Source organism: Maylandia zebra, linkage group LG7 (genome assembly GCF_041146795.1).
Source record: "Maylandia zebra isolate NMK-2024a linkage group LG7, Mzebra_GT3a, whole genome shotgun sequence".
Lineage (NCBI taxonomy): Eukaryota > Metazoa > Chordata > Actinopteri > Cichliformes > Cichlidae > Maylandia > Maylandia zebra.
In genome coordinates this window covers 62,735,942-62,760,018 of record NC_135173.1, presented here as the reverse complement: position 1 = coordinate 62,760,018, position 24,077 = coordinate 62,735,942, and the positions used below count along the sequence as shown (strand labels likewise).

The following is a 24,077-nucleotide window of genomic DNA, read 5'->3' as shown; positions in this document are numbered from 1 at the left end:
TCATTATGAGTTTAAAAAAAAAATCTAAAAACTTCCCACTCACTACCGAGCAATGTTTAAATTCTTGTGCACCCACACATTTGATACCACCTGTAAGAGAGCACAGGGCTGCACACCAGCGAGAAAATCAAGCCTAGTTGTGTTTTTTTCCACTGTGGAAGAAAATAAACTCTGTTCCTGGTTCCCCACAGTGTCCTGTGCCACTTGATTCTTTAAAGAAAATGCTAACAACGCCCCTGCACAGTTAGTTGTGATGTTAGATTTTTTTGTTTGTTTTTTATGCAGTTGAGCAATAACGAATTAATTTGAAAACAAAAGCACTTGAAGGAAGTCGTATTAATGGCTAATAACCGGATTAATAACCGGAAATAAGTGCATTTTTAAAAGGTTTTGACGCAGGGAAAATACATTACCGGCATTTTAATTTGAATAATTTATTTATTTTTTCCTTTTTTTTTTTCTTTCGCACTTTTGTTAGTCTATCAAGAGGTCAGACACGGTTAGCACTGTGTTCTCGTCGTTTTGACGCAGGTGGAAAAGACATAGATTTGCATTACGGGAAAGGCCGTTGTTGCCACGTGCAACCAGCACGCGCAAACGTGGAGAGTTGAAGATAAATGGACTTTTCACGCACACTTTGGGAACTCTTATCGCATTATTCCCAAGCAGGAAACTGATGAATGTTAGCAGTAAGGTGAGCCGTTAAAATGTGTTTTCGTTGTATGGACGAAACATTAAATTTTAAACCACTGACACGCGCGTCTCCGTTCATTTAATTATGTATTTATTCATTTCTCAGTGATGATTTCCCTTTTTCTGGCCTTTCGGCTGAAAACCTGAGGCGTCACAGTTCTTATTATTTTAGTGTTCGTGTGATTTTAATATGTCGACAGCTTTTCAACGAATACAATTAAGAAAACAGAGTAAATAAAATAGGAAAACGCAGATAAATACAGCAGCGGGCCTTAAAAGCTGCAGTCAGACATGATTTATTGGCGCGCGGGGCGTTCGTGCACAACCGTTTAAATTAGACCGTAACCCCGCCCCGGTTTGTACTTAAACACAGCAAAAAAAATTAGATAAATCAGATGTTATAATAATTTAATATTGTCTAATAATTTTAATCCGTGTAAAATGCTGCATTTATTTTCAGTCTGGAGGAGGAAGGTTGATTCGTTTCTATTTAAAGCGGACTCCGGGCCGGGCCTCCTTTGTCACAGGTGAGTTTATTCTTTACGAAATATTTAAGTCGTCTTCAGAATAAAATCCTTTTTAATGCTGCTTGATTAAATGCATTCAAAATAGCTACTGTATCGGCCTGTCAGCAATAAAATAGACTTATAGTTTGGGCTATTGTCTTTCAACAAATAGTTAGAAAATTATGCTTGTTGAAGATTTTTGTTCCCAGATTTTTTAAATACAGGAAAAGCACGTGGTTAAAATTTTATTTTTGTGTGACTGAGGTCAAAGTTTGGCTTTATTTGTTTGCATCAGAGTGACTGTTCAGTAGATGAATGAAGTCAGAGGGTGCTTTCCCTCATCACCTCCTGACTCCACCCCCTCCACCCTCCTCACACACACACACAGACACATGCACAAGCTCAGAGAGTGGAGGGAAAAGAGGGCTACTCCTCCTCACTCCTCCTCACTCCTCCTCACTCCTCTTTCTCCATTCACAGAGAAAGCTCTGAGCTCCTTCTTGAATGGACCCCATCTCTCCGAGCCAAAACTTGCTTTCTGCTGTTGTGGACGAAAACTGAAGATCACCACTGATCAATCTGTCTGTTTTTTTTTCTTCTTTTTTCTTCTTCTTTTGCTGAGAAACTTGGCTGCAGAGACTGTGCTGTGTCGCCATGAACTTCTGTACTTCTGTCAGACTTGATGAGTTTCCAGAGCGCCTGTGTGTGGTGTCGTAGACGACTGATTCAGAGAAGAGCTGAGAAAAAGAAGACGTACTCCTTAAAGTGACTGAAAGACTCCCAAGGATTAAGAAGGTGGACACAGGGAGACGGATCGAATTTAAAAATAGCCTTCCTTTATCCCAGTTCTCTCCCCTGGACCGCGATGGGTTCAGATGTACGCGACCTAAACTCCCTGCTGCCCCCGGTCCCGGCGGGCCCCAGCCCTGGCTGCCCGGCCCTTCCCGTCAGCACGGCCCCTCAGTGGGCTCCTGTCCTGGACTTCCACACTGCCCCCTCCCCTTACACCTCTCTGGCTGCTCCCCACTCTTCCCTGGGGGCGCACTCCTTCATCAAACAGGAGCCCAGCTGGGGGGCCGCTGGTGACCCCCACCACCACGATGCAGATCCCCATTGCCTCAGTGCTTTTACCGTCCACTTCTCGGGCCAGTTCACAGGGACTGGGGCCTGCAGGTACGGTGCGGCGTTCGGGGCACCACCTCCTCCGCCGGCCCCGAGCCAACCGCCACCCGTGGCCGCCCCGCACCACCACCAGCCCCCCAGCAGGATGTTCAGCAATCCGCCATACCTGACCAACTGCATGGACACGCAGCAGGCGGCCCGCAACCAGACAGGTAGGGTGTGAGTCTGGGTGTTAGAACATCACCAATTTAACTGTCAATTCTTTCACAAGAACTTTTGACAGATGCAGCTTGAAGTCTTGGTATCATTTTTTTTTTATCATTCAATTCAACATAAATCTTTTCTACTTTCTGCAGAAGGTGCTTCAGAAGGTGAAGGTCACTTTTCTATAACTTAGCACATTTTCTTTTACAAATTTTACCCCCTGTATATGCATCTGAAGTTCTCTGACAAATCTGTCAGTCATTAGTACATCACCAAAAATGATTTCATGTGGTTTAAATCAGCTGACGTGTTCCTTCTCTGGCTCGAAATCTTGGCTCGGCCTGATACGACCAAGCACGTTACAAACATTGACATCTTCTTAAAAGCACACACAAGTTGTAGAAAGGCGATCCAGCTAGTACAAGACTCCTGTTTGTTTCTGAAAAGGTGGCGTTAAAAGCATTCGAGCTGTAGGCATTAATGTTTAAGCCACAGATGTGTGTCCTGTGCAAACGGCCCATTAAAAGATCACATCCATGAACTTCTTTGGATCTGATCTTGCTTTTAATCGCAGTCACTGAATTTTTTAAATAGGGTTACAGTAATTATGATCATTCTTTTCTTTTGTGTCTGACGCCCTTATAAATTAATTTTTGGAAGGTTTACTTTTTATATAAAATAACATGTCATGTGTTACTCATAATATAGCTCTGAAAATATCATAATTCCAGGTGCAGTGCTTCATATGAAATTTTATATAAAATTACCGTTTCATACTTTTTAAGGTAAATAAAATTTTGTCTGAAATGTTTTAATTCATTTACAAAATCTGATTGTCAAGCACAACAGTATTTTGGTCTAATAAATGTCAAAGATTTGGCAATTGTAATTTATAATTCTTTAAACATCTGCTTAATGTGTAATAAATGCATGACTGCAGCAACGTGCATCAGCATGATCCACTTATAATTAAATACGCCACTGAGTTAGTTCGAATTCGTAATTTTTGCCATTGGAGTCGAGGGTTTTTCACATCTCAGTTTAGTCCTGGTTGTTTAGATTTAATTTCAATTTGTGTTTTATTCGGAGAACAAAAACACTTTTCTGTTAACATCTTTAAACATTTTTCCATTATTATTTTCACGTTCGCATGTAAATTATATAAAGTTTCATTTTTTTCTGTGAATTTTTCTGTGAATTATATTCACCTGAACCACGCTTTGTGCATCATCTCATTTAACCAGTAAAATCCGTCATTTTAACCAGACTAGAGTTCAGTAATTAACCATGAGCTGAAGCGTGTCCAAAGTCAACAGTGGGATTCATACCTTCTGAGTATCACACCCTAAACTCTTGTTTTTGTAAATGTTCATTTCAGGCAGAAAAATTCATCTGTTAGTGATTACCCAACTGATTAATTAGTAATAACGTGCTTATCAAGCAGATCGTTTAGGAATAACACAGCAATCAAAGCGCCAAGCCGACCTCTAACCTGTTTTTATCTGCTCCCCGCTGTGGCTGGATGAGCACAGACAAACAAACCAACAGCAGGACTCGGGTCACACAGTAGAGCGTGATAGCACAGTGGGGTCACACAGGGACCATCACACACACACTCACACACACCGCTTTTCTGTTTTTCTGTCATGTTCTGACATTTTTGTGTGATTTGAACAACAAAACAAACAAAAAGTAAAATAAATTTTACCAAAACACTTCAACTTTACAGCACAACTTTTACTGTACTTATTGCCATATATTTAACCTTTAGATAACACATAAATACATACTGACGATCACCTAATATGTAAAGCTGATTTCCACAATCATCCATTTGAAGATTTATTTACAACTCTGAGTATTAAAAAAGAAGAAGACAATATGGGGTATTTCCAGAGTTTTCCAGCTGACCTCATCTCTTCTCACCTCAGTGCTAGACTTCAAGGAGGCAACAAAAATGTCCCAATACATGGATGAACACACACACGCTCAAACATATGCAGAGAGAGAAAACTCAGACAGGGAAGAAGACAAATGGAGATGTTTAATGAGTTTTTTTCTCGTCCCCCTCCGCCTCTCCTCTCAAGCACCGATTTACAGGGTAAAGTCGGTGAAAGTGCTGTATTTTAATTAATGAGGCGTGCATGTGAGAGATAATGTGTGTGTGCGTGCGTGCATGGGTGATTTATGGCAGTGTGTCGTGCCCTTTAGGCCAGTCTAAGTCATGAGTCAGGTCTAGTCTGGGTTGTCGGGCACGGATCTCTCTCAACAGAAGTCGGTGTGTTTGAGTGTTTCTTTGGGGTTTTTTTTTTTATAAAACTAAATTTATTCAAACTGAACTCGCAGTTTAACTGTGTGCATATTATGCCAGTGGTGAAAATAAGATTAATCGAATGGAGAATAAAGTCATAAATGAGGCTAATTCAAATTTTCTGTAACTTTATAAAAAAAAAACGAGTAAGGGAAGCTTAAGGTGTAACATTTAACATGTCTCATGTTTTATGTGTAGAAACAAAGAAAAACCCAGAAAATCTTCTTCACCTCCTTTTTTCACTGGTTTTATCATAACTTGAGTGATTTATTTTCATCTTTTAAAGCAGAGAAAATACATAAATACAACCCAAGTGCCCGAGCTGGTCCTCTAGATCATAGTCTGGCCTGCAACGTCCTAAAAAGTGGAAAAAATGAATAAATAATAATTGACATAATTATATTACTGAATCTCAAAATCTCAAAGTAGGATGATTGCAATGAGTCTGTACTGCTTTTTAACGTATGTGTGCAAAGCAAACTTTTCTCTCGCCTTACACTGATGCGTGAACATCTCTGCCCGGTGCTTCACATTTCATGACTTTGGCTGACTTTGATGGTCTTCATCATAAATGTTACCTTGATCTTTTCCTCTTTTAGTGATCTGTGCTGCAAGACTGTCAATAATAAAAGTATCAGCGTTGATGTTCATGAAAATGAGCATCATGTATGATCACTGTTTCGTTCAGTGATGCACTCACCTTTTGGTGGCATTTTTTAGTCTATATTCATTTTGCTTGTAGAAGGATATATGCTGAAATGGTCATTTATGAGGATTTTTTTATTAATCTTATTTCTTCATCGCAAAAACAAGAAAAAGGAATTTTTTTTAATATAGAAAATTCTTGTTTTTAATCATGAAGGCCTTGTTGTGATAATCTTATGAGTTTATTATAAGTCGTTTGTTCTGCATGCGGCTCTTTGGTTACTTTACCTTTATTACCAGATTCACAAATGCAGCTATGCTGTTGTATTTAGTTTCATGTCATCGTGTTTCACTGTTATGGATTTCCGCCTGTTTTTATGTATTTATTTTTCTTTCTGTGTTGCAGGTTACAGCGCAGTTGCATTCGATGGAGCCGGTAATTATGGTCACACTCCTACACACCACAGCTCGCAGTTCTCCAACCACTCCTTCAAACATGAAGACGCTTTAACTCAGCAGAACACGATGGGTATGTGCGAGTGTGGCTTTCGGCGTGCCGACGCGCCCTGTGAATTCAGTCTCTCCTGATAAATGTCTCAGCATGTAAACAGGAGTTTTCTTCCTGAGATTCATTAATCAAAATTTTTTGTTTTGCTTAAGTAAGTTAATTTTATTCTAACTATTTATAGTGAAAATATTTAAAAACCTTTTAGGTTTTCTAACCCCCCCCCCCCCCCCCCCCCCCCACCCCCATATTAATATATGTGCTCAAATGGTAAAAAAGTTTTTTGTTTGTTTTGGTGTCTTTTAGTCTTCTGAAATAAACAGACTTATATATATATACACACATATATATCTCCATTTGCAGGGAATTGCAAGGGAAAATTTAAATGACTCATAGTTGTTACACTTTCTGTTTTTTTTTATTAATCACAATTATAATTTTTACAAATTGTTTTGTTGCAAGCTTATACCAAAGCACATAGTTACATAGTTGCTGCAGGTCTTTTGCCTTTGTAGGACAACTGCTCAGATAACATTTGTGCAGATCCAAAAATGCATTATTTTTCCATCTTTCTCAAAACAACAATGCATCAGAGTCTCTGCCAGTTGGAACAAAAATAGACGTTTCAGTGCGTTTTAATTCTGTGTGAGTGCACAGCTGTGTGTATGGCAGCCCAAAGGCCCTCACCTAGGGAGTGTCTTGTCCCCTATTCTGGTCCCTCGGCCCTGACCTTGCATGTCAGAGGTATAAATCAGCCACATCCTGACTGACAAACCCCTTTCATCCACCCACTTCTGTCTTTAATCCCTCCCCTCTGTATGGTATTTGTAAATATTTAAATAGGGGTGTTTTGTGGACCCGTAGCTGTAAATTTTCAATGATTTTTACAGCAAAGATTACGCCGGGAATTAGAGTAGAGAGAGGGATTTTTCAGAAATGTCAAGGGAGCCGTTGACAGAGAGAGAAAGATCTTAACATTTGAAGAAATCTGGGGGAAAAGAGAGACCACAAAAGAAACACTGCTGAGGAATTTAACCTTCACATTATGTCTTTTTTGTTGTTGCAAAAGCCATATTTTTTTTAATGTATAACTACCCACATTATATACTGTATTGTGTATCTGTGTGGGCATTATAGGTGAGCAGCAGTATCCTGTACCTCCTCCTGTCTATGGGTGTCACACACCTTCAGATAGCTGTACGAGCAGCCAGGCTCTGCTTCTGAGGAATCCTTACAACAGGTAACACTCACATGCCTCATGCACTGCAGTGCGCACCCACCAAAATCATCAAATCTATTTTTACACCAAACTATCAGGAGCAATTAAATCTGGAAATACTTCAGAAACCATTGTTGATTGTTTTTGTGTTGCACTAAATTCAGTGAAAGGTAGCAGGATGCAGTTCTTAACAGGATGTTCACCTTCAGGACAGGTCTGCCTGCCATTGCAGTTTCCTTCTTTGCTTTTGTTCTGCTTCCTTTAGCAGCTTCTTGGTTGTTTCAGTTTTTGTGCACCCATTAGAGTATTTAAGTATTCCTCAAGTGATGTGAAAATCCTCAGTGTATGTATCGTCGTGACTTTGTGTGTAGATTAGTCCGTAAGTAACGGTGTTAGGACGTTCAGAAGGAAAGCATGGGCTGATTTACTGATTGTTTAAAATAAAGAAAGTCCTTTATGCTTATTCTGTGAGGATAATTGTCAGTGATTTACTGTCTACCTTTCTGGGGTTTTAATTGCTGTGAGACACTCTGGTGTTTCCTCTGAAGGACAGATGACGTCCAAGCAGAATTCGTCATAAAGTGCAGTTACATTGTGGCAAGACGCGAAAAGGCTGAGCTTCTTCCACACTGAGTCTTTCGTAAGATCCTCTGGTTCTAAACTTGCGACTGTTCTGACATCATTTTGCAACATTAGCGGGAGTTTTTGATTGAAACAGCGCAGGGCTTTGTGCTTTTATAATGCCTTGCAGAGTGATCTACATTAATCTTTACGATATGAATCAGCTCGTGTTGATACAGCGCTTACATTTAAGTTAAAACTGTTTGTTTCCATCCAATAAAAACGAAAATGAAGAAAATAAAGGAAATGTCTTCACTGACAGCAGACTGCTTCACATAAGGTTAAATCACATTAAGCCATTTTCCAAAAGCAGTGATTTGCTGCAGTAGATGAATGACTGGAACACTAGAAATATTTCCACTCAACAAGCCGCTGAGACGAACCGAAGCTATAAGCCTGTTTTCTTGTCATGAAACTCCACCGATGGTTGATGGCCAGTTTACCTTCTTTCATTGCTTTCCTAGTGGGCTTTGCAGCATTTAATGAAAGGACTTTTTAGCAACAGTGCGCAAGACTCGCTTTTCACTTTCGATTAGATGAGCTGTCCAGTGTGACGTCTAAAACATGACTGGTGCAGTGACTTTTTTACCCAGTAGTTCCTTGTGGGACCCTGACAGGTCTCAGCACACTGTAGTTTGACTTGGAAGTTTTGTATTTGTGATAGCCATGGTGACTGTGGTCACACCCATAATCAATTTGACAAAAGTACCAAGAGAAAAAAAGCTTTTCCCCCCCGTTATTTATGGGTGTCAGTAATAATGTTCTGTAGCTTCTCCTGACTCAGTCGAGTCTAAGTGAATATTGGTTGAAACTTGCTCTTATGTTCCAAGCAAAGACAGAAAATAAGAAACTTAACAGCTGGGGGAAAAACCAAGCTCTTCCATGATTATCTTGGTTATAGTGGTGAAGATGGAAAATGAGAAACGTGCTGCCAACATGTCGTGACAAAGCATGAGCACATTCTGAGTTTAGAGACCTTGTCTTCAACTATATGGATAAAAACACTGGGCCACCTACACTTTGCTGTGGCTGCTGCCATGAAGCTCCTGGTGCGCAGTGTTTGTACTGATGTCAATGCCAGAGGAGGTTTGAGCACCTCAGCGCTCAGTGACCGCACCCTGTAACGTTGACTGCTGTTCCCGTGGGTGCTAAACGCTTCACTTTGCAGTAATACTTATAATATTTAGGGGGAAGAAACTTCATAAACTGACTTGCTGCTACGCTCACTTCCTATTTCAGTACCACACTTGAATTCAGTGAGCTCTTTAGAACGACCCATTCATTCACAGTTGTTTGGCTGACTGCGAGGCCAGGTGTTTGATTTTATACAGCTGTGGCAATGGGACTGAAAATATCTGAATTCTAAGATTAGAAATTTTCTGTCCAATATCAATACTCTATTTGGTATGTTTTTACATACCAAGTGTGCAATTTTCTGCATGTACATATAGTGAGTCTGCTCCTCCACCAACAAGTATTTCACCTTCAGCCACACCCAAACTTAACCTTTAATCCCATCCTTTACTCCCTCACTCCACCCACATTCCAGAAATAAAAATATTGCCTAGTTTCTTAAAAATGTAGCCATTGTGCCCATTTTGTACCTGATAATTTACTGCAATTATTGTAAGTCGGATTAGTACAGAAAAACAAAACAAAAAAATGGATGTTAATGTAAATATTCCACAAGCCTTCACCACACAGAGCTACCTGTGCAGCTCTTTTACAGATGCATTTAAAAACTAGCGGCAATAAGCTTCCTCTGAGGTTAATACATGAACCATTTTTAGTAGGTATGTCTCCTGGCTGTGTGCTCGCTAAAGTTTTTCTTGTTCTGATTTCTAAATATAACATTCTTCACATGCCATTGCTTCAGTGTTCCCCATCGATGGACCAACGTAATAAATTCTCTGTGAATATCACAGCAGGGAAAGTTGTGTGAGAGAGAGACGTATGGTCATAGGCTGTCCTCAGAATCTCCCTGTGAGGAAGTCTTAATCATAAACATAACTGATATCCACTCGAACGCGCTCTCATAGCTGGGAAGGCTCATATGAGTCAGTGGTCTAATCTCACAGCCTGGTACCAACAGGCCTGTATTTACTCTGCAGGCTGCTGGAACAACATGAAATAAAAACACGGGCCTTATTAATGCATACAGACAGGGGGGCACTCTGGTTTTTATCAAAGTAAAAAAGAGTACAAGGTGTATGAAATCGCACACCATGTTCTGAACAGTTGCTGTAATCTTTGAGCTGCAAACAAATGCTCAGGCTCTTCTTGGACACACAGGAAATTTGGCAATTTGCATAGAATTCCAAACTTTTGTGTCCTCAGGAGTCATTTGACTTCTCACATGGAGTCGGTGCATGTGGAGGGGGTGGCAGTGGGCCACTCTTTGCATATTCAGTTATTCGGTTTGCTCAGGCAGATTTTGTTTTTTCATCTCACCGAAGCACGATTCACAGTTTGTCTGAACCATTTTCAAATATGTCTGGAAATCCCCTCCTTCTGACACCTTTGAAATACAAGCTCTTTTTGCACTCGTTACTTAAATGTTTATGGCAATTTGTATCTGTATAGCTTTTTGCAATACAATGTCTCATTAGGCAGATTTGTTGCACTGATAAGGGGCGACCGTGGCTCAGGGGGTTGGGAAGCATATCTGTAACCGGAAGGTCGCCGGTTCGATCCCTGGGCTCTCTGTCCTGGTCGTTGTGTCCTTGGGCAAGACACTTTACCCTACTGCCTACTGGTGTTGGCCAGAGGGGCCGATGGCGCGATATGGCAGCCTCGCTTCTGTCAGTCTGCCCCAGGGCAGCTGTGGCTACAACCGTAGGTGCCTCCACCAGTGTATGAATGTGAGAGTGAATGAATAGTGGTATTGTAAAGCACTTTGGGTGCCTTGAAAAGCGCTATATAAATCCAATCCATTATTATTATAAGCCGATATGATTATTAGTGGGATGAATGGATGCTTTTAAAGTTACTGTTAGGTTTTTATGACTGTCCAGGTTTGACTGTTAGTTATGATGGTTAAAGAGGCTTGATATGCATTGAAAAGTAGTATAGTATTTATTTTATTGTCATTGTCAAGAACAATGAAATTGCGTTTGGGGCTTCCATACAACCCAAAAAAAGAAGAAAATAATAAATACCCCTTAAAACCCAAGTGTACATATTTAACCCAGTGTGACTCCAATGCAATAAGACAATCCTTAGCAATAATGTTCGTAGAAATTCAGACAAAGACCTGAGAAACATGACAAAATACAACAATGCAACCCATTCAATATTATTGTACTGTGAGATATGATATCAGATATGATAGTTATCTATTTAAGAAAGAGGGGGGGGGGGGGGGGGGGGGCAGGAGGGGGAAGAGAATAAAGATATGATGCACCAATGCAGACCAGTTCATTGCTATTAAGAAGTTGGATATGGTTACTGCCATTGTTGCGAAGACAGCATGAGTGGATGTTTTGTTGAGTGCTTCATGCTGAGTTCCACTGACATCCACTTCACTGAGATGGAGGCAACATTTCAACAGTTCAGTTCTATGTTGTTCAAACTGCGATCACCTTTATTAATTTACCCCTTCAGATCATTTTATCTTCTTGGATGCATTTGTTTTCTACTTTTCAACATAAAACCTAGATTCCCAGTCACTTCAGTTTATTATTTTAGCCTAGACAAATCAGCCAAAGTGTCTGTATTGTGTCGGAAGTGGGAAAAAGTTGGATTTGTACATCCCTATCCAAAAAGCCTGCCTACATAGTTATTATCAAAATTATAGATATTTGGTAATTGTGCTGTTTTTGATCCTCTGTGGCACTTCTTGAGATAAATTCTCTGTTTGTTTATTCTGAAGAAAAGATAAATTCTTTTGTAGGTTAACTGTGAAGTGGAGGGTTTTTCCAGGAAACACCTGCTGTAACACACGCTGGGTGTTACGGCAACAACAAAAAAAAGGGGGAGGGGACCGATAATGGTCATAAAATAGATGGTCAGCAATGGATCCAGTGAGAGAAGAAAAGCAGACATATTTATTTGAAAATGTCATGGATAGCTGCTTTAAATCTTGCTCTGAACCTCCATCCCAGCAGTATTTCAGCAGATATACCATTTGGCCCAGCTGGCCGTGTGCCCCTGTTGTACTGTAAAATAATAGCTGTGTAACGAGCAGGGTACCAGGCACCACATCTACCCCATCCACACTGCTATGTGCCTGCAGGTGGTGTAATAGAGGGACTGTGGTGTTAGGGGTGAGAGCTATAAATCCATTGTGTGTGTGTGTGTGTGTGTGTGTGTGTGTGTGCACGTGAGGTATTTAAACGCATGGCAGCTCTGAATAATGATTCTCGAGTCTGCCGTGTTTAATGAAAGATGGCCGTAATGAGATAATTTGGCTCTCTTGGTGTCCGAGGAACATTTTTTAATCTCAGCTCCACCTGTGACTGTGTGGGTGTTTGTGTGTGTTGGCATTTTTCATTAGCGTGCTTCTACAGCGGACGACAAAAGCGAGTGAATACACACACACATACACCCAACCGTGTCCTGGTGCTTGACAGTCCACTGCACAGCTCATGAGCTTTTCTTCTACATTTTGTCTTTCCTCCACAGCGGTGAAAATTTATATCAAATGACCTCTCAGTTGGAGTGTGTGGCATGGAACCCTGTCAATACACTGGCATCCACCATAAAGAGGTAGGAACTCATCCATCGCTCTCTTTAAGCAGCAGGAGTCTGTCAGGTTTGGGCTGAATAGGACAGTGGGTCATGTGAAGGGAAGATTAGGTCGAAGAGAGTGAGCAGACTCATTATTTTTGGAACAGCAGCGGCAGTTTTCAGCGCTGAAAGAACATCTTTAGTCTTTCCCACCTGCTGCGTCGCTGTGATGTAGAGTTTGAACAAGCCGGTAAAACACACGCTTCAATTTGGTTTTTAAGGTTTGAGGTACTGCTGCATGGACGGCAAGACACTGGGTTCAAACTCATGTGCTCATTTGTTTTATCTTAGCATGTAAACAACGCAGCAACCACTTTCTCTGTGATTTAGAAGGACGCCAGTTTTGTAGGACGTTTGTTTAAATAGCATAAGTTCCTACAACATACACCAGCCTTACTTAATTCAAATGCTACATCTATTCTTCCTGTTACCAGAGACATTATAAAAGCGAGATGTGCCATTAAATAGGATTTGCTATCAAATTTTTAAGCAGTTTTCAAATTTAACTGGTGATTCTGTTCATGCTGCTGTCAGGTCCCAGTGCCCGGAGGTTTTATCAGTATGACAGCAGAATGGCAAGACCCGCTTCTGTCAGGACTTTGCCTTTGTTATTACTAATATAAATAGCAGGAATAGTTACTTTTTGCTATACTATAACTTATAGTACTAGAAGTATTGTTCCAAATAGAAGTGCATCTACTACTGAGCAGGTAAGAACATTCATTTAAACCACTGATCAGCCACAGCATTAAAGCCGGTGAGCAACATTGATCATCTCATATCACTTATTAGTCAATTGATCGCCGTCTGTTCTTTGCCTAACTCAGCAACCATTGATCTGATCACTGTACTTCAGACTGGTGCTCTTTTTCAGTGGGGGTTGTCTGTGTTGCAGATCAAAATATTCAAAAGCATTGTTGCCTTGACATTAATACAGATGTTACCCTGTGGTAGCCCCCCCCCCCCCCCCCCCCCCCCGCGACCCTGATAAGCAGAAGAGAATGGATGCATATTTAGAGAAGATGATTGTTGGCTGATTGTTGTTTAGAGGTTAGATCTGTTTTAGGTGGTTACACACAGATGTTTAGGCACATGTCTGTTTAAAGCCATTCCACCATTTGTTAGTTTGCTTCACTGACAGCCATGCTCAGCATACTGTAATGGGTACTTTTTATTGCAACTGCTCTGTTTTTTGACTCGCTCATGCTAGTGCACTGTGATAAACTTTACAGCCACTGAGTGTTTGATAAATGAGAATAATCTTACAGAACCTTGAAACAAAACACAAGCATAGCTTTAAAGGTCAAACATGGGTTTTAATTCCTAAAAGGATGTAGGAACAATAAATATAGATCAATTTATTATTGTAGGGTCTTTAACTTACAGTACAAAGACCTTGAAGCAACTGTTGTTGTGATTTGGTGTTATATAAATAAAATTCAATTGATTTAAATTAAGTTTTTGAAAGCAGTGTAACTTAAGAATGCCTTAGAAGTGTTTTCAGTGCGGTTTACCAGCCAAAAAGATAATTAACAGAAATACTGTTAATGTCAAAGTACGGATATAGTGAAAGACGTCTATATTAGCAAATGTTTGCTCCTAAATTTTACATGCTGATAATTTTTGCAAAGTTGTAAAACCAGTGGGGTTTTGGCGCCAGCGCTTGTCTTTGTTCTCATCCTGGGTCGAGTATCTATCACATTTTCCCACGGCTTCTTATATTCCTGTCTGCCAGACACCAATTAGAAACCATGCAGAAATAATCACTGAAGTGTCAGCATTGTTCAGACGATCTTAAAAGCACCGAAAAGCATGCGCTGTGCTGTATGTCACTGTGACCTGCATAGCTTACTGCTGGTCAGCATCTGTGTCGACTCACAAATAGCTTTCTGCTCCGAGCCAAGAGGCATTCATCTTGGTTAACAGATGAATGTGTGTGTGTGTGTGTAATAGAGATTTGTATATGGATAAAGGTGTGGTACTGTGTGGTACTGCTGTTTTGTGAGAGCAGTGTGGGTGTGTATGTGTGGTGGGCTGAGGCTCTTTAAAGCCGGTATTAATGTGGTTTTATTCACTTAAATAAACTTTTGAAATAGAAAATATTTCATTTTGCCTGTGGCTTCATGCTAGCTGAGTGATTTTTACTGTTTCAGAGGGCTGTCTCTGACTTTGTGGCATCTGTGATGGACAGCAGGAGAAATGAAGGGTTGAGGAGTGATGAGGATGATGAGGAAGAGAAAGGAAAGCAGAAAGAAGGGGAGGAGCAGGATTTGAGGAAGTGGAAGTGTAGGGGAGCTGAGCTGAGACAGGAAGTACAGATTCCTCCCTTCCTATTATTTCGATTTGGAAACTAAACACTAAAACGATAAAGTGCACATCAGCTGTTTGCTCAGTGTGAAAGAGTGAAGGCTGGAGAAGACCTGCAGTAGTGCCAGAGACATTCTGTAGAAATATGAGACCACGTATTTCAAATGTGGTTCAGCAACTCTGATTATTTGCCATTACACTCTCTCAGTATCATAAAGCACTGATGTGTGGTGTTATTATTAGTTTTATTGTTTTAGCACATCATAGCAAATCATTAGTTCCCGTCATAGATGTGTTTTCAGTTTTTTGCATTCAAACATCACACCTGATCGAGAGTGACACAGTGGTTGCACGTGTTGGAAGATCTCCTTCATGGTTCTGCAGATGAGCGTGTGCACTAACGTCTGCTCAACCTACAACCATGAAGGAGGAAGAATTTGAATAGCTGACCCTCTTTAGACTTTGCAACACTTTTTTGGATCAAAGTGATTAGAAATGATAAACAAGAGTCCTTGCAGGAGTTTCTGACACTCACTAACAACTCCGTATGGAAATGTGGAAGCACGTCGTCACTCATCGTTCATAATGTGATCAATCTGAAATTCATCACAGATCAAACTTCAAAGTTGTGCCTGAAGTTGTAGCTCTTACCAGCTATTGCTATAACTATATAACCTGTTTGAAAGTTGCCTTAAATGTGAGTATTTTATTCAAGAAATGCATTTGTTTTCTTTTTCCTGACATGAAAAGTTTGCACAGATATGTGCTGCAAAAAATGAAGCTGGAGCTACCGGTTGGTGAGATTGCATTAGCCCAAAAACTGCTAGTCTGCTCATTTCTGACTCTTTTCTGCAGAAACACTGTAGGGTAACAACACTATTTTTTATATACCTTTTATTTGTTACAGTATTATTTCTCTCTGCTTTCAGTCTTTTTGCTGTAACCTTGATATTTTGAGCAAATATAACGCTGTTTTCTCAGATTCCTCCTGCATCTCCTCATTAGACACATTACAGGTCTTTAGCATCCGTGGTTTGTTGCTCTAGCTGCAGATATATAAGATGAGACATCCTTTATTTAACTTATATTTGAGACATTCTTGCTGCCAAGAGGTAACCATCCCTACAGAGTCTGCCTCGTGAGCTTGACAGGATGACATGAGTTGCAGGTTTGTGATCCATGATTTCTGTCCCACCAGGACATTTGTGTTTTGCATTCTGTTCTCCATTTTTAACTCGCGGATTTTGTTTTTGCTTCACCTTGCTACTTAGATTTGGGCTCTGAAAAAGTACATGTGGCAGTTAGGAAGGTATTCTGGTTTTGACACACATGATACCGATACCCTAGCCTGATGCTTCAAGGGTGAACACCAAAGGATAGCTTGTAAGTACATTCGCCATGACAAGATGAAGTTAATGGACAGCCTTGTCTTATTTTGCCTTTTGAAGGACCTCGTAGTGTTTTCTGGTTTTACACTCTTAACAGAACTACATATTTTCAAACAACTCTTCATTACACAGTTATATCTTTTATATTGTCAGATGTCATCTCCTTCTGTTTTACGTCTGTGTGATGTAAAATGCCACAAACGTCTGCGGTCACATCCACAGCTGTCCAGCCTCACAGCGAGGTGGTTGTCAGAGGACTGACTGACTTGGGTCTCTCATTATGTAAAGTACATCACCCACTATTACTAATCGCATAGACATAAAGATGAATGAATAAGGAGCAGCAAAGGAGCTTGCAGTGCAATGTAAAGTCAGTTGCAGTGACTGTCTTCCTGTCTTTGGGATAATCGAGGCAGACAAAGAGCACCTTATACGCGCTCGGCTGTACGGTGTGCGTTTTCCACTGCAGCGGCACAGGATGCAAACTCCCATCCTCCTCGTTTGGTTAGACAGACTGAAATATAACACATTTCATAGACAAGAGCTTTCTGTGTCTCTGGGTGTTATGATAAGAAGATATGAGAGGCAGCTGTGTCAAACAGAGCAGGTTTTGTTCTGCCCTTTAAGTCATGTGAAATACGTGACTGGAAGAGTTTCTGTAGCAGCTGCTTGATTATTTTCCTTGATCAACTGTAAAATATTAACCGTTTAAAGCCTGAACCATGAAATTACTGCTAGAAAATTCAATTTTGTTAAAAAAAATCGAGTGTTTATTGAATCTTCTGACAATTAAAACAACAAACTAGATATTCATTTGCATATGTGTTTTAATTTGTGTCATATTTGCTACATATGGCATTTCTTTTGCAATTTATTACTTAGAAATATATTATATATATTAGATTTTTTTGGTGGGGAAAAAACACACTGATGATGTAGAAGCCTGAAAAACTCACAAAAACTATTTGTATCTAATATGATATGCTAGGTGTTAATGGGTTAATCTTAATTTATATAATAATAATAGTCTCTTTAGAGAAATAGTTTAGCATTTAATACGCTCATTTTTCTGAAGTGTGTTTGCCATCTAAGTTTAGTTGCAAGTATATTCTTTGATTATATCATTTCAGATGTGACACTTCCATGTAGTGAAGCTGATTTTGTATGAGGAAAAAACTTTGTGTTTTTGGCCAAATATTTTCCCCAAAAAGCAGAGGCCTGTGCACAAACGAGGAAATCAGCACCATACATCACCACTGGTGACATCAGTACAGTGGACTCTGTGTTTTGTATTATGGGCTCTCAGTGACAGGGTAATAATGTTACCAGCCAACACAGAGATTTGCGTGCTATTGCATTTTTAAAATCTGGTGTGTGTACACTTCACATTCATCTTGGACTCTCTGACTTCACTCTGAAGAGGTTTTGAGCTTCTACCGTCATTTAGTAGCACGGTATACTGCAGCACAGTGGACACTTGATTTTTGGAGCCAACTTTTCGGGAGTAATGAAATAGTGCTCCTTATGCTTTTACGGTATATTAGTATTATATTAATAATAAAAATAAAGCTGTCATTTATTTTGAAATGTCCAAAATAGGCATTAATTTAACACAACGACACCGCTTGACTCTGTGCCACAGTCTGAGTCATTCTGCGATCACGCCATTTCTAAATGAACTCGATTGTATAAAAAACAGCTTCCATGCCGGACACCACATATACCAGTATGTTTACTGTACCAATGCCAGCCAGTTTAGCTACATGGGAGCTGATTGAATTGACTGGAAGACGACTTTATCAGATGTCAGATGTCTTCTCCGGTCTTTAAAAAGACTCTTTACATCTAAACTTGGTTAAAAAGAACGGTCTTCCTCTCCAGCACCTCTGCATGGTCCTTATTTGACCAGCAAATCCAAATCCAGAGCTTTCTTCCTTTGCAACAGGGATGCAACTAACCGCTGTCTGTCCTGCCGCTCTGTTTGAGAACAGTAAGTTTTGATTTTCTGGATCCTTGTGCTAATAAGCACACCATGCACTGAAACCCCAGGAAAACAGGGTTATATGTATAAGCATATGTAAATGACATGGACATGTTTATTCCCAAAGAGAACAATAAAACACCAAATATACTTGCATTTGCATTTTGGAAACTGTCTGGTGAGGTGTGATGCAGACGAATATCTAAGATCAAACGTGTGGCCATGACAGACCTTCAGAAATCACGTCTCACAGACGTCTGGTACTTGGTGGGTTTAGAGACCACAACAGCAGCAGCTAATAAAACGGCCTGTTTCTCTATCTGTGTTTGTAGCCACGCAGCCAGTTATGACAGTGACCCCAGCACCCCGATGGTATACAGCTGCAGCACGCAGTACCGCATACACACACATGGAGTCTTCAGGGGATTACAGGTAGGAACCCACATTACTGCTTCTCCTGCATGCGCCTAACTCTTTGTCAAGAGGTCACCCTGAGGTCATGTGTTAAGATCAGAGTGTAGCCACATGCTTGACAATACTGAAAAACACCTGAGGTCACTTTGATAAACGGAAGAGCAAAAACAGACGATTGAGCCAGAGCGTATTTTTCTAATGGGTGGAATGAAGAAGATGAGTGGTGGAGAGTCTGATGCAATGAACAGGCTACGTGAAGAGGACTGATATGCAGCAGAGCACAGATTTACAAACCCATACACACAAATACCTGCGCGTACACACACACACACACACACACACACACACACACACACACACACACACACACACACACACACACACACACACACACACACACACACACACACATTCAGGGGCTCTTATAAGGCGACTTTAAAAGTCAAGAGGAATCTTTTTCCACAAATCCATTAGCAGTGGAGAAACACACACTCAGGGTTACGCTGGGTAACGATGCAGTTTCCATGCAGGGATCAGCATGTTAATAAATCATTAGATTTTAATTATTGTCTGTCAGCTGCTCTAAAGGACAGGGAGCAGGAGATTCTCCAGACCTGCTCTTAGTCCACAACAGGACTTTTTGAGATCTTTCTTTCTGGGGCCTGCTTCATTACTCACTCTGTTCCTTTTCCTTCTCTGAGATCTTGCTCGGTACAAAAGAATAAACAATATCTCACTCCTGTTCCTTTTTAAAGTATAATTTAAGAGCTGCTAAAAAGTGAGATAACAGATTGAGCAGCAAAATGATGCTTTGCTCCATATTTTTATTACAGGGATTACACTAATTCCCAGTCACTGCCAAAGGAAATACAGATGACAGCCGTGGAATTTCACTCTTCATTAATATTACCTCATGGCCTGCAGTCATTATTACACAGAGTGTTAAAAACTGAAGCCTCTGATCAGCTAACTATAACACTTTAGTCTCACAAAGTCGTTGTTGTTGGTCTCACATTAAATCAGCTAAACAGACCTTCAGCAAACACGTTACTTCTTAGATCTGGGTTATTTCGTATGGAGGCCCAGTGTGGTCAAAATTAATTAAACGGATATGTCATTTTAGATCACATTTTTAAAAGTAATATACATGACTTAAATGGTAGAAAGACACCTAGAATAATAATATTTAATTATCAATATTTGAAGAAAATAGTTTTTTTATGCTGATATTTGTGTATTTTTTTCATGCTCTTCTATTGCATAAAAGTTTTTCTTGACAGTTTACCTTTTAATCAGCCATGTCCTCTACATCTCTGAAGATTTAACAATATCTACCCAATGTAAGCAGGTAACTCCTTTGAGCCACAGCAAAAACGTTTACCAAAGTTAATGAGGCTACTGCTGTAAATAAACCCACTGCACAGACAGCTTAAACTGTCTAGCTGTGTAACTCGCTATGCAGGGTTGTGAGACTAAATTATAACCCGAAATAAAAATGAAGAATCAGATCTGTAATTCTTAATCCTAAATGTTCATCATCTCAGTGCAGAATCATAAAATGCTGTCAGATTTCATCGAACAAATGTATTTAGTGCTGTATGTTTAACCATATACATATTTTTTAAAGCATTTATCCAATATTAAACGCATCAGGACTCCCTACATTAACACATAATAAACTATCAGTGCAAAGAGTTTGTATTGTGTGTCACACACTGTGGATTCTGATCAGTTTACAGCTCATGGTTGCCTCGATGTTCACATGGGCACGGTAGGTGACTCTTAACAGCTCTAATGTTAACAGTTCTAATTAGAACAGGGCTGACCTCTTAATCGCTGGTCATTATGCTAAACGCTGAGGAAATGAAGAGCAGATGCTGCAAACAGGGGAGGAGGAGGAGAGATGGGAGGCAGTGTGGAGGGAAAGAGGGAGAAAAGAGAAAGTGATAAAGGGAAGAATGAGGTGGAGGGGTGTAAAGTGGAAACAGAAGACGGACGGCTAAAGGAAACATGAAGAGTGTGTACTACCGTGTCAATGTAGATTAAATAACCAGCAGGTGAAATGAAACGCCAAGACGTCTGGTAGTGTAAATAAATGTAAACACTGAATTTGTCCCTTTGGTCACGTGTGTTTTCCTGTTTTCTCCTCCGGCTGTGAGCGATGCAGTGGGGGGCACTGTTAGGGGGTCGGTCTAAAAAGCGTGACTAACTGCTCCCTTTGGGCTGCACTCAGCCTGGGGTCATTTTACTGCTAATTCCCATCTAATGAATATATGACCATTTCATCATAATGAACCCCAACATGGAGATCTCATGCACTCATTTACATGCAGGACAGATTTAATTGCCTGTTTTCTAAATGTAATTTAGAAAACAGGCAATTTTTTTTTGTTGCTTCGGCTATTGATGTCCTGGGAGAGTTTTTGTTAATTCTGCATTGAGCAGTTTAGCTTTAAATATGTGTGTGTGTGTGTGTGTGTGTGTGTGTGTGTGTGTGTGTGTGTGTGTGTGTGTGTGTGTGTGTGTGGGTGGGTGGGTGCAGGACGTGCGTCGGGTGCCCAGCATCGCTCCAGCCATCGTGCGGTCAGAAAGCAGCGAGAAGCGCCCGTTCATGTGCGCCTACCCAGGATGCAACAAGCGCTACTTCAAGCTCTCCCATCTGCAGATGCACAGCCGCAAACACACAGGTGAAGACGCACGCTCTGCTGACACATTCATCACATGACTGCCGACAGCAGCGGCGTTCTGCACACATTTCCCAGCAGTGCTGTTAACTTCAATAAAGGCTTTCTACTTCGCTTACGTTTTTTGAGCTTCAGGAGGACAAACTTCTTCAAATGAAGTTTCCATTGGCTCTGATTTCCGTGTCTCCTCTTGCCAGGAAATATTTCCTGTTTGGTGAAATATAGAGAAAGAGATTTTCAGTTGGGTCTGTTGCACAGAAAAGAACCTTTCACTGTGGTGATTTTATTTTCAATGACTCAAAAGTCAAAAACAAAGCCAAACGTGCATGCACTAACAGATGTGAGCCCTTCAGATTTTACATATAATCTCTAAATTACCTAAAACTTTAGAACATGTCACTGTGCATACTCTCAGAATAGCACTAGTTAAAAATAATCAGTGTTATTCTGAGTATATGCTTTTTTGTTATTATAAACAATAAAACAGCCATAATGAGACCATTAATCTCTTCAATACTATTCATTATTATTATTTATTTATTTATTTTTACAAAGTGTGTTTGAAAATGTATTAAAAAAATGTTGTCCACAACTTACCCTGATATAAATCTTAAAAGCTTTGGTTTTTGTGTTGTGGTTACCTTTGCACACACATTTTATAGCTTAAATAATTATTTTGTTAATTACCCATTAATACATTTTTTAATCGTGTTCTTACTTACTCATTTAGTCTGTTGGATTTCAGGAAATACCCAGAGCCCAAGGTGATCTTTATATGCTGTATATAGTCGGGTCAAAAGTTTGATCAGAACCAGCAAATTTATTCCTTAATTCTTTTCCCTCAATTTCATCTGATCCTGATTTTTTTATTTATCAAGTTATTGACTCTTTTATTGGTTTCTTTTGTTGTTTATTTGCTTGTTTGTTTAATTGCTTATGTGGTTAAATATTGTTGTTCTGCTTTCATGTCAGGCAGCTGCCTGGATCTTTTGCTGCTACCTCTCATTCATTCAGTGTGACTGAACAGTGACTGCGACTATGCAAAATCATATTTTGAGCAACGCGTTTTAATTGGATTGTATTTTTTTTTTTGAAAAATATGTTTATAAGTGATCTTTGGTAATATGAGTGTTGGTGTTCCTGCATGACTGATCACGTTGCAACAATCAGGTTCAAAGCTGCTGCACAATGTTCTGGACGGGCTGATAAACTGGCCTGTTGGTTTCATCTGTACAGATCCTGCTTTTTTCCATCACTGCAAGAGTGACCAGCTGTGAGTATGTGATAAAATAAGTTGAAAGGATGTCTAAATTAATCCTCTGTGTTCTTTTTCTTGTCTCTGTCCAGGGGAGAAACCCTACCAGTGTGAGTTCACAGACTGTGGCCGCAGATTTTCGCGCTCTGACCAGCTTAAAAGACACCAGAGGAGGCACACAGGTTTGACTGGTTTTACTCCCGCGGGCTGTCTGACTTCATTTTTTATTTCTTCCTGGCCTTTTGCTCTCTCCCTCTCTCTTCTCGCTCTCCTCTGCTTTTTGCATGACAGCTTTGTTTTTGTTTTGTTTATTTTTAAAGACAGTGCCGTCTTTAAAGTTTTGTGTTCATTGGTGCACTGTACTGAACTCACTTCAGATGAAGTTGCTAAATGCTGGCCAAACTTTGGAATGGCTTCTCTGCAAGCCTTTGCTCTACTGTATTTCTCTATCTCCCTCTGTGTGTGTGTGTGTGTGTGTGATGTTGAATGTGTGTTTTCCGTATGTGTTTATGTGAACTCGTGCTGAATGCGTGTGCATGCTTACTGTACATGTGTTTAGGAGTAAAACCGTTCCAATGCGAGACGTGTCAGAGAAAGTTCTCTCGGTCTGACCACCTTAAGACACACACACGGACTCATACAGGTAAAACAAGTGCGTAAACTTTTATTTTTTCATTTCTTCTTCATCCATTTAATATTTATATACATGTATATTATAGCTGAAAATGTTCATTTTAATTCCTATGAAATAAAAAGAATGTTAATAGACTGGTGCTACTATGCATGAAGAGATATAGCAGCAAAATATTCGAAGAAATCCCTGATTTTAAATCCCTCTGGTGCTAATTCTCCCCCTCCTGTCGTTGCCTCACCGTCCTCCACCCACCTCTCTCTCAGGTGAGAAGCCGTTTAACTGCCGGTGGCCTAACTGTCAGAAGAAGTTTGCCCGAAGCGACGAGCTGGTACGACACCACAATATGCACCAGAGGAACCTCACCAAGCTCCAGCTGTCCATCTGAGTGTGTCTCTGCAGCCCGTTTCCAAGACTAAAATATTAACATGTTATTTTGCGTAGCCCAAAACAAAAAAGCCTCCGTGGGAGTCTTAATCTGACATTTAGGACTTAAATTTTACGAGCTACACACCACAGTCTGCACTCTGAGGTGAAATGCAAATCTGTCTAAAATCAAGGAGAATTCTGACAAAGGGGATGTAGTCTTGGAAACTGCAGTATATTACTTAGTTCATCAGTTCAGTTGATCTCAAGGCCAGCTCAGATCAGCTCATACCTTCCTTACCCATTCAGCTGACTCTCTCATTTAAGCTCTCCACTTGCAACATACCTATAACTGTGCTTCACCTTTTATGCTGTATCTGACTTAAGCATCTCATCTTCGTTCTTAAAACCTGCTGTGTCCTGTGACCATGAAATAGGGAGGTGTCTCAGAACAGTGCCATGCTTCTTATATAAATCACTGCTGATGGAAATGATAA

At 40.2% G+C, this 24,077-nt stretch overlaps 1 protein-coding gene across 7 annotated transcripts; it reads left to right on the top strand.

The window, feature by feature from the left end:
• Window positions 1-1,643: 1,643 nt before the first annotated feature.
• wt1a (WT1 transcription factor a) lies at window positions 1,644-24,077 on the top strand. Of its 7 annotated transcripts, none has more exons than XM_014411484.3 (9): window positions 1,644-2,533; window positions 5,888-6,010; window positions 7,124-7,226; window positions 12,450-12,533; window positions 18,563-18,662; window positions 21,187-21,331; window positions 22,676-22,765; window positions 23,143-23,226; window positions 23,481-24,077. In XM_014411484.3, exons 1-9 carry the CDS (start codon window positions 2,065-2,067, stop codon window positions 23,600-23,602), a joined length of 1,320 nt encoding a protein of 439 aa, XP_014266970.3. In that variant the 5' UTR covers window positions 1,644-2,064; the 3' UTR covers window positions 23,603-24,077. The 7 variants fall into 7 exon arrangements, 4 of the variants coding, with proteins under 4 accessions (XP_014266970.3, XP_014266969.3, XP_014266972.3 ...); XM_014411483.3 differs by having other exon boundaries at window positions 23,143-23,235; XR_013099570.1 differs by having other exon boundaries at window positions 22,676-23,235; window positions 23,481-23,536.

Coding starts and splice junctions, on each gene's coding strand:
- wt1a (XM_014411483.3), top strand. CDS start 2,065: ATGGGTTCAGATGTACGCGACCTAAACTCCCTGCTGCCCCCGGTCCCG. Junction 7,227..12,449: donor CTGAGGAATCCTTACAACAG/GTAACACTCACA, acceptor TTTCCTCCACAG/CGGTGAAAATTTATATCAAA. Junction 18,663..21,186: donor GAGTCTTCAGGGGATTACAG/GTAGGAACCCAC, acceptor GGGTGGGTGCAG/GACGTGCGTCGGGTGCCCAG.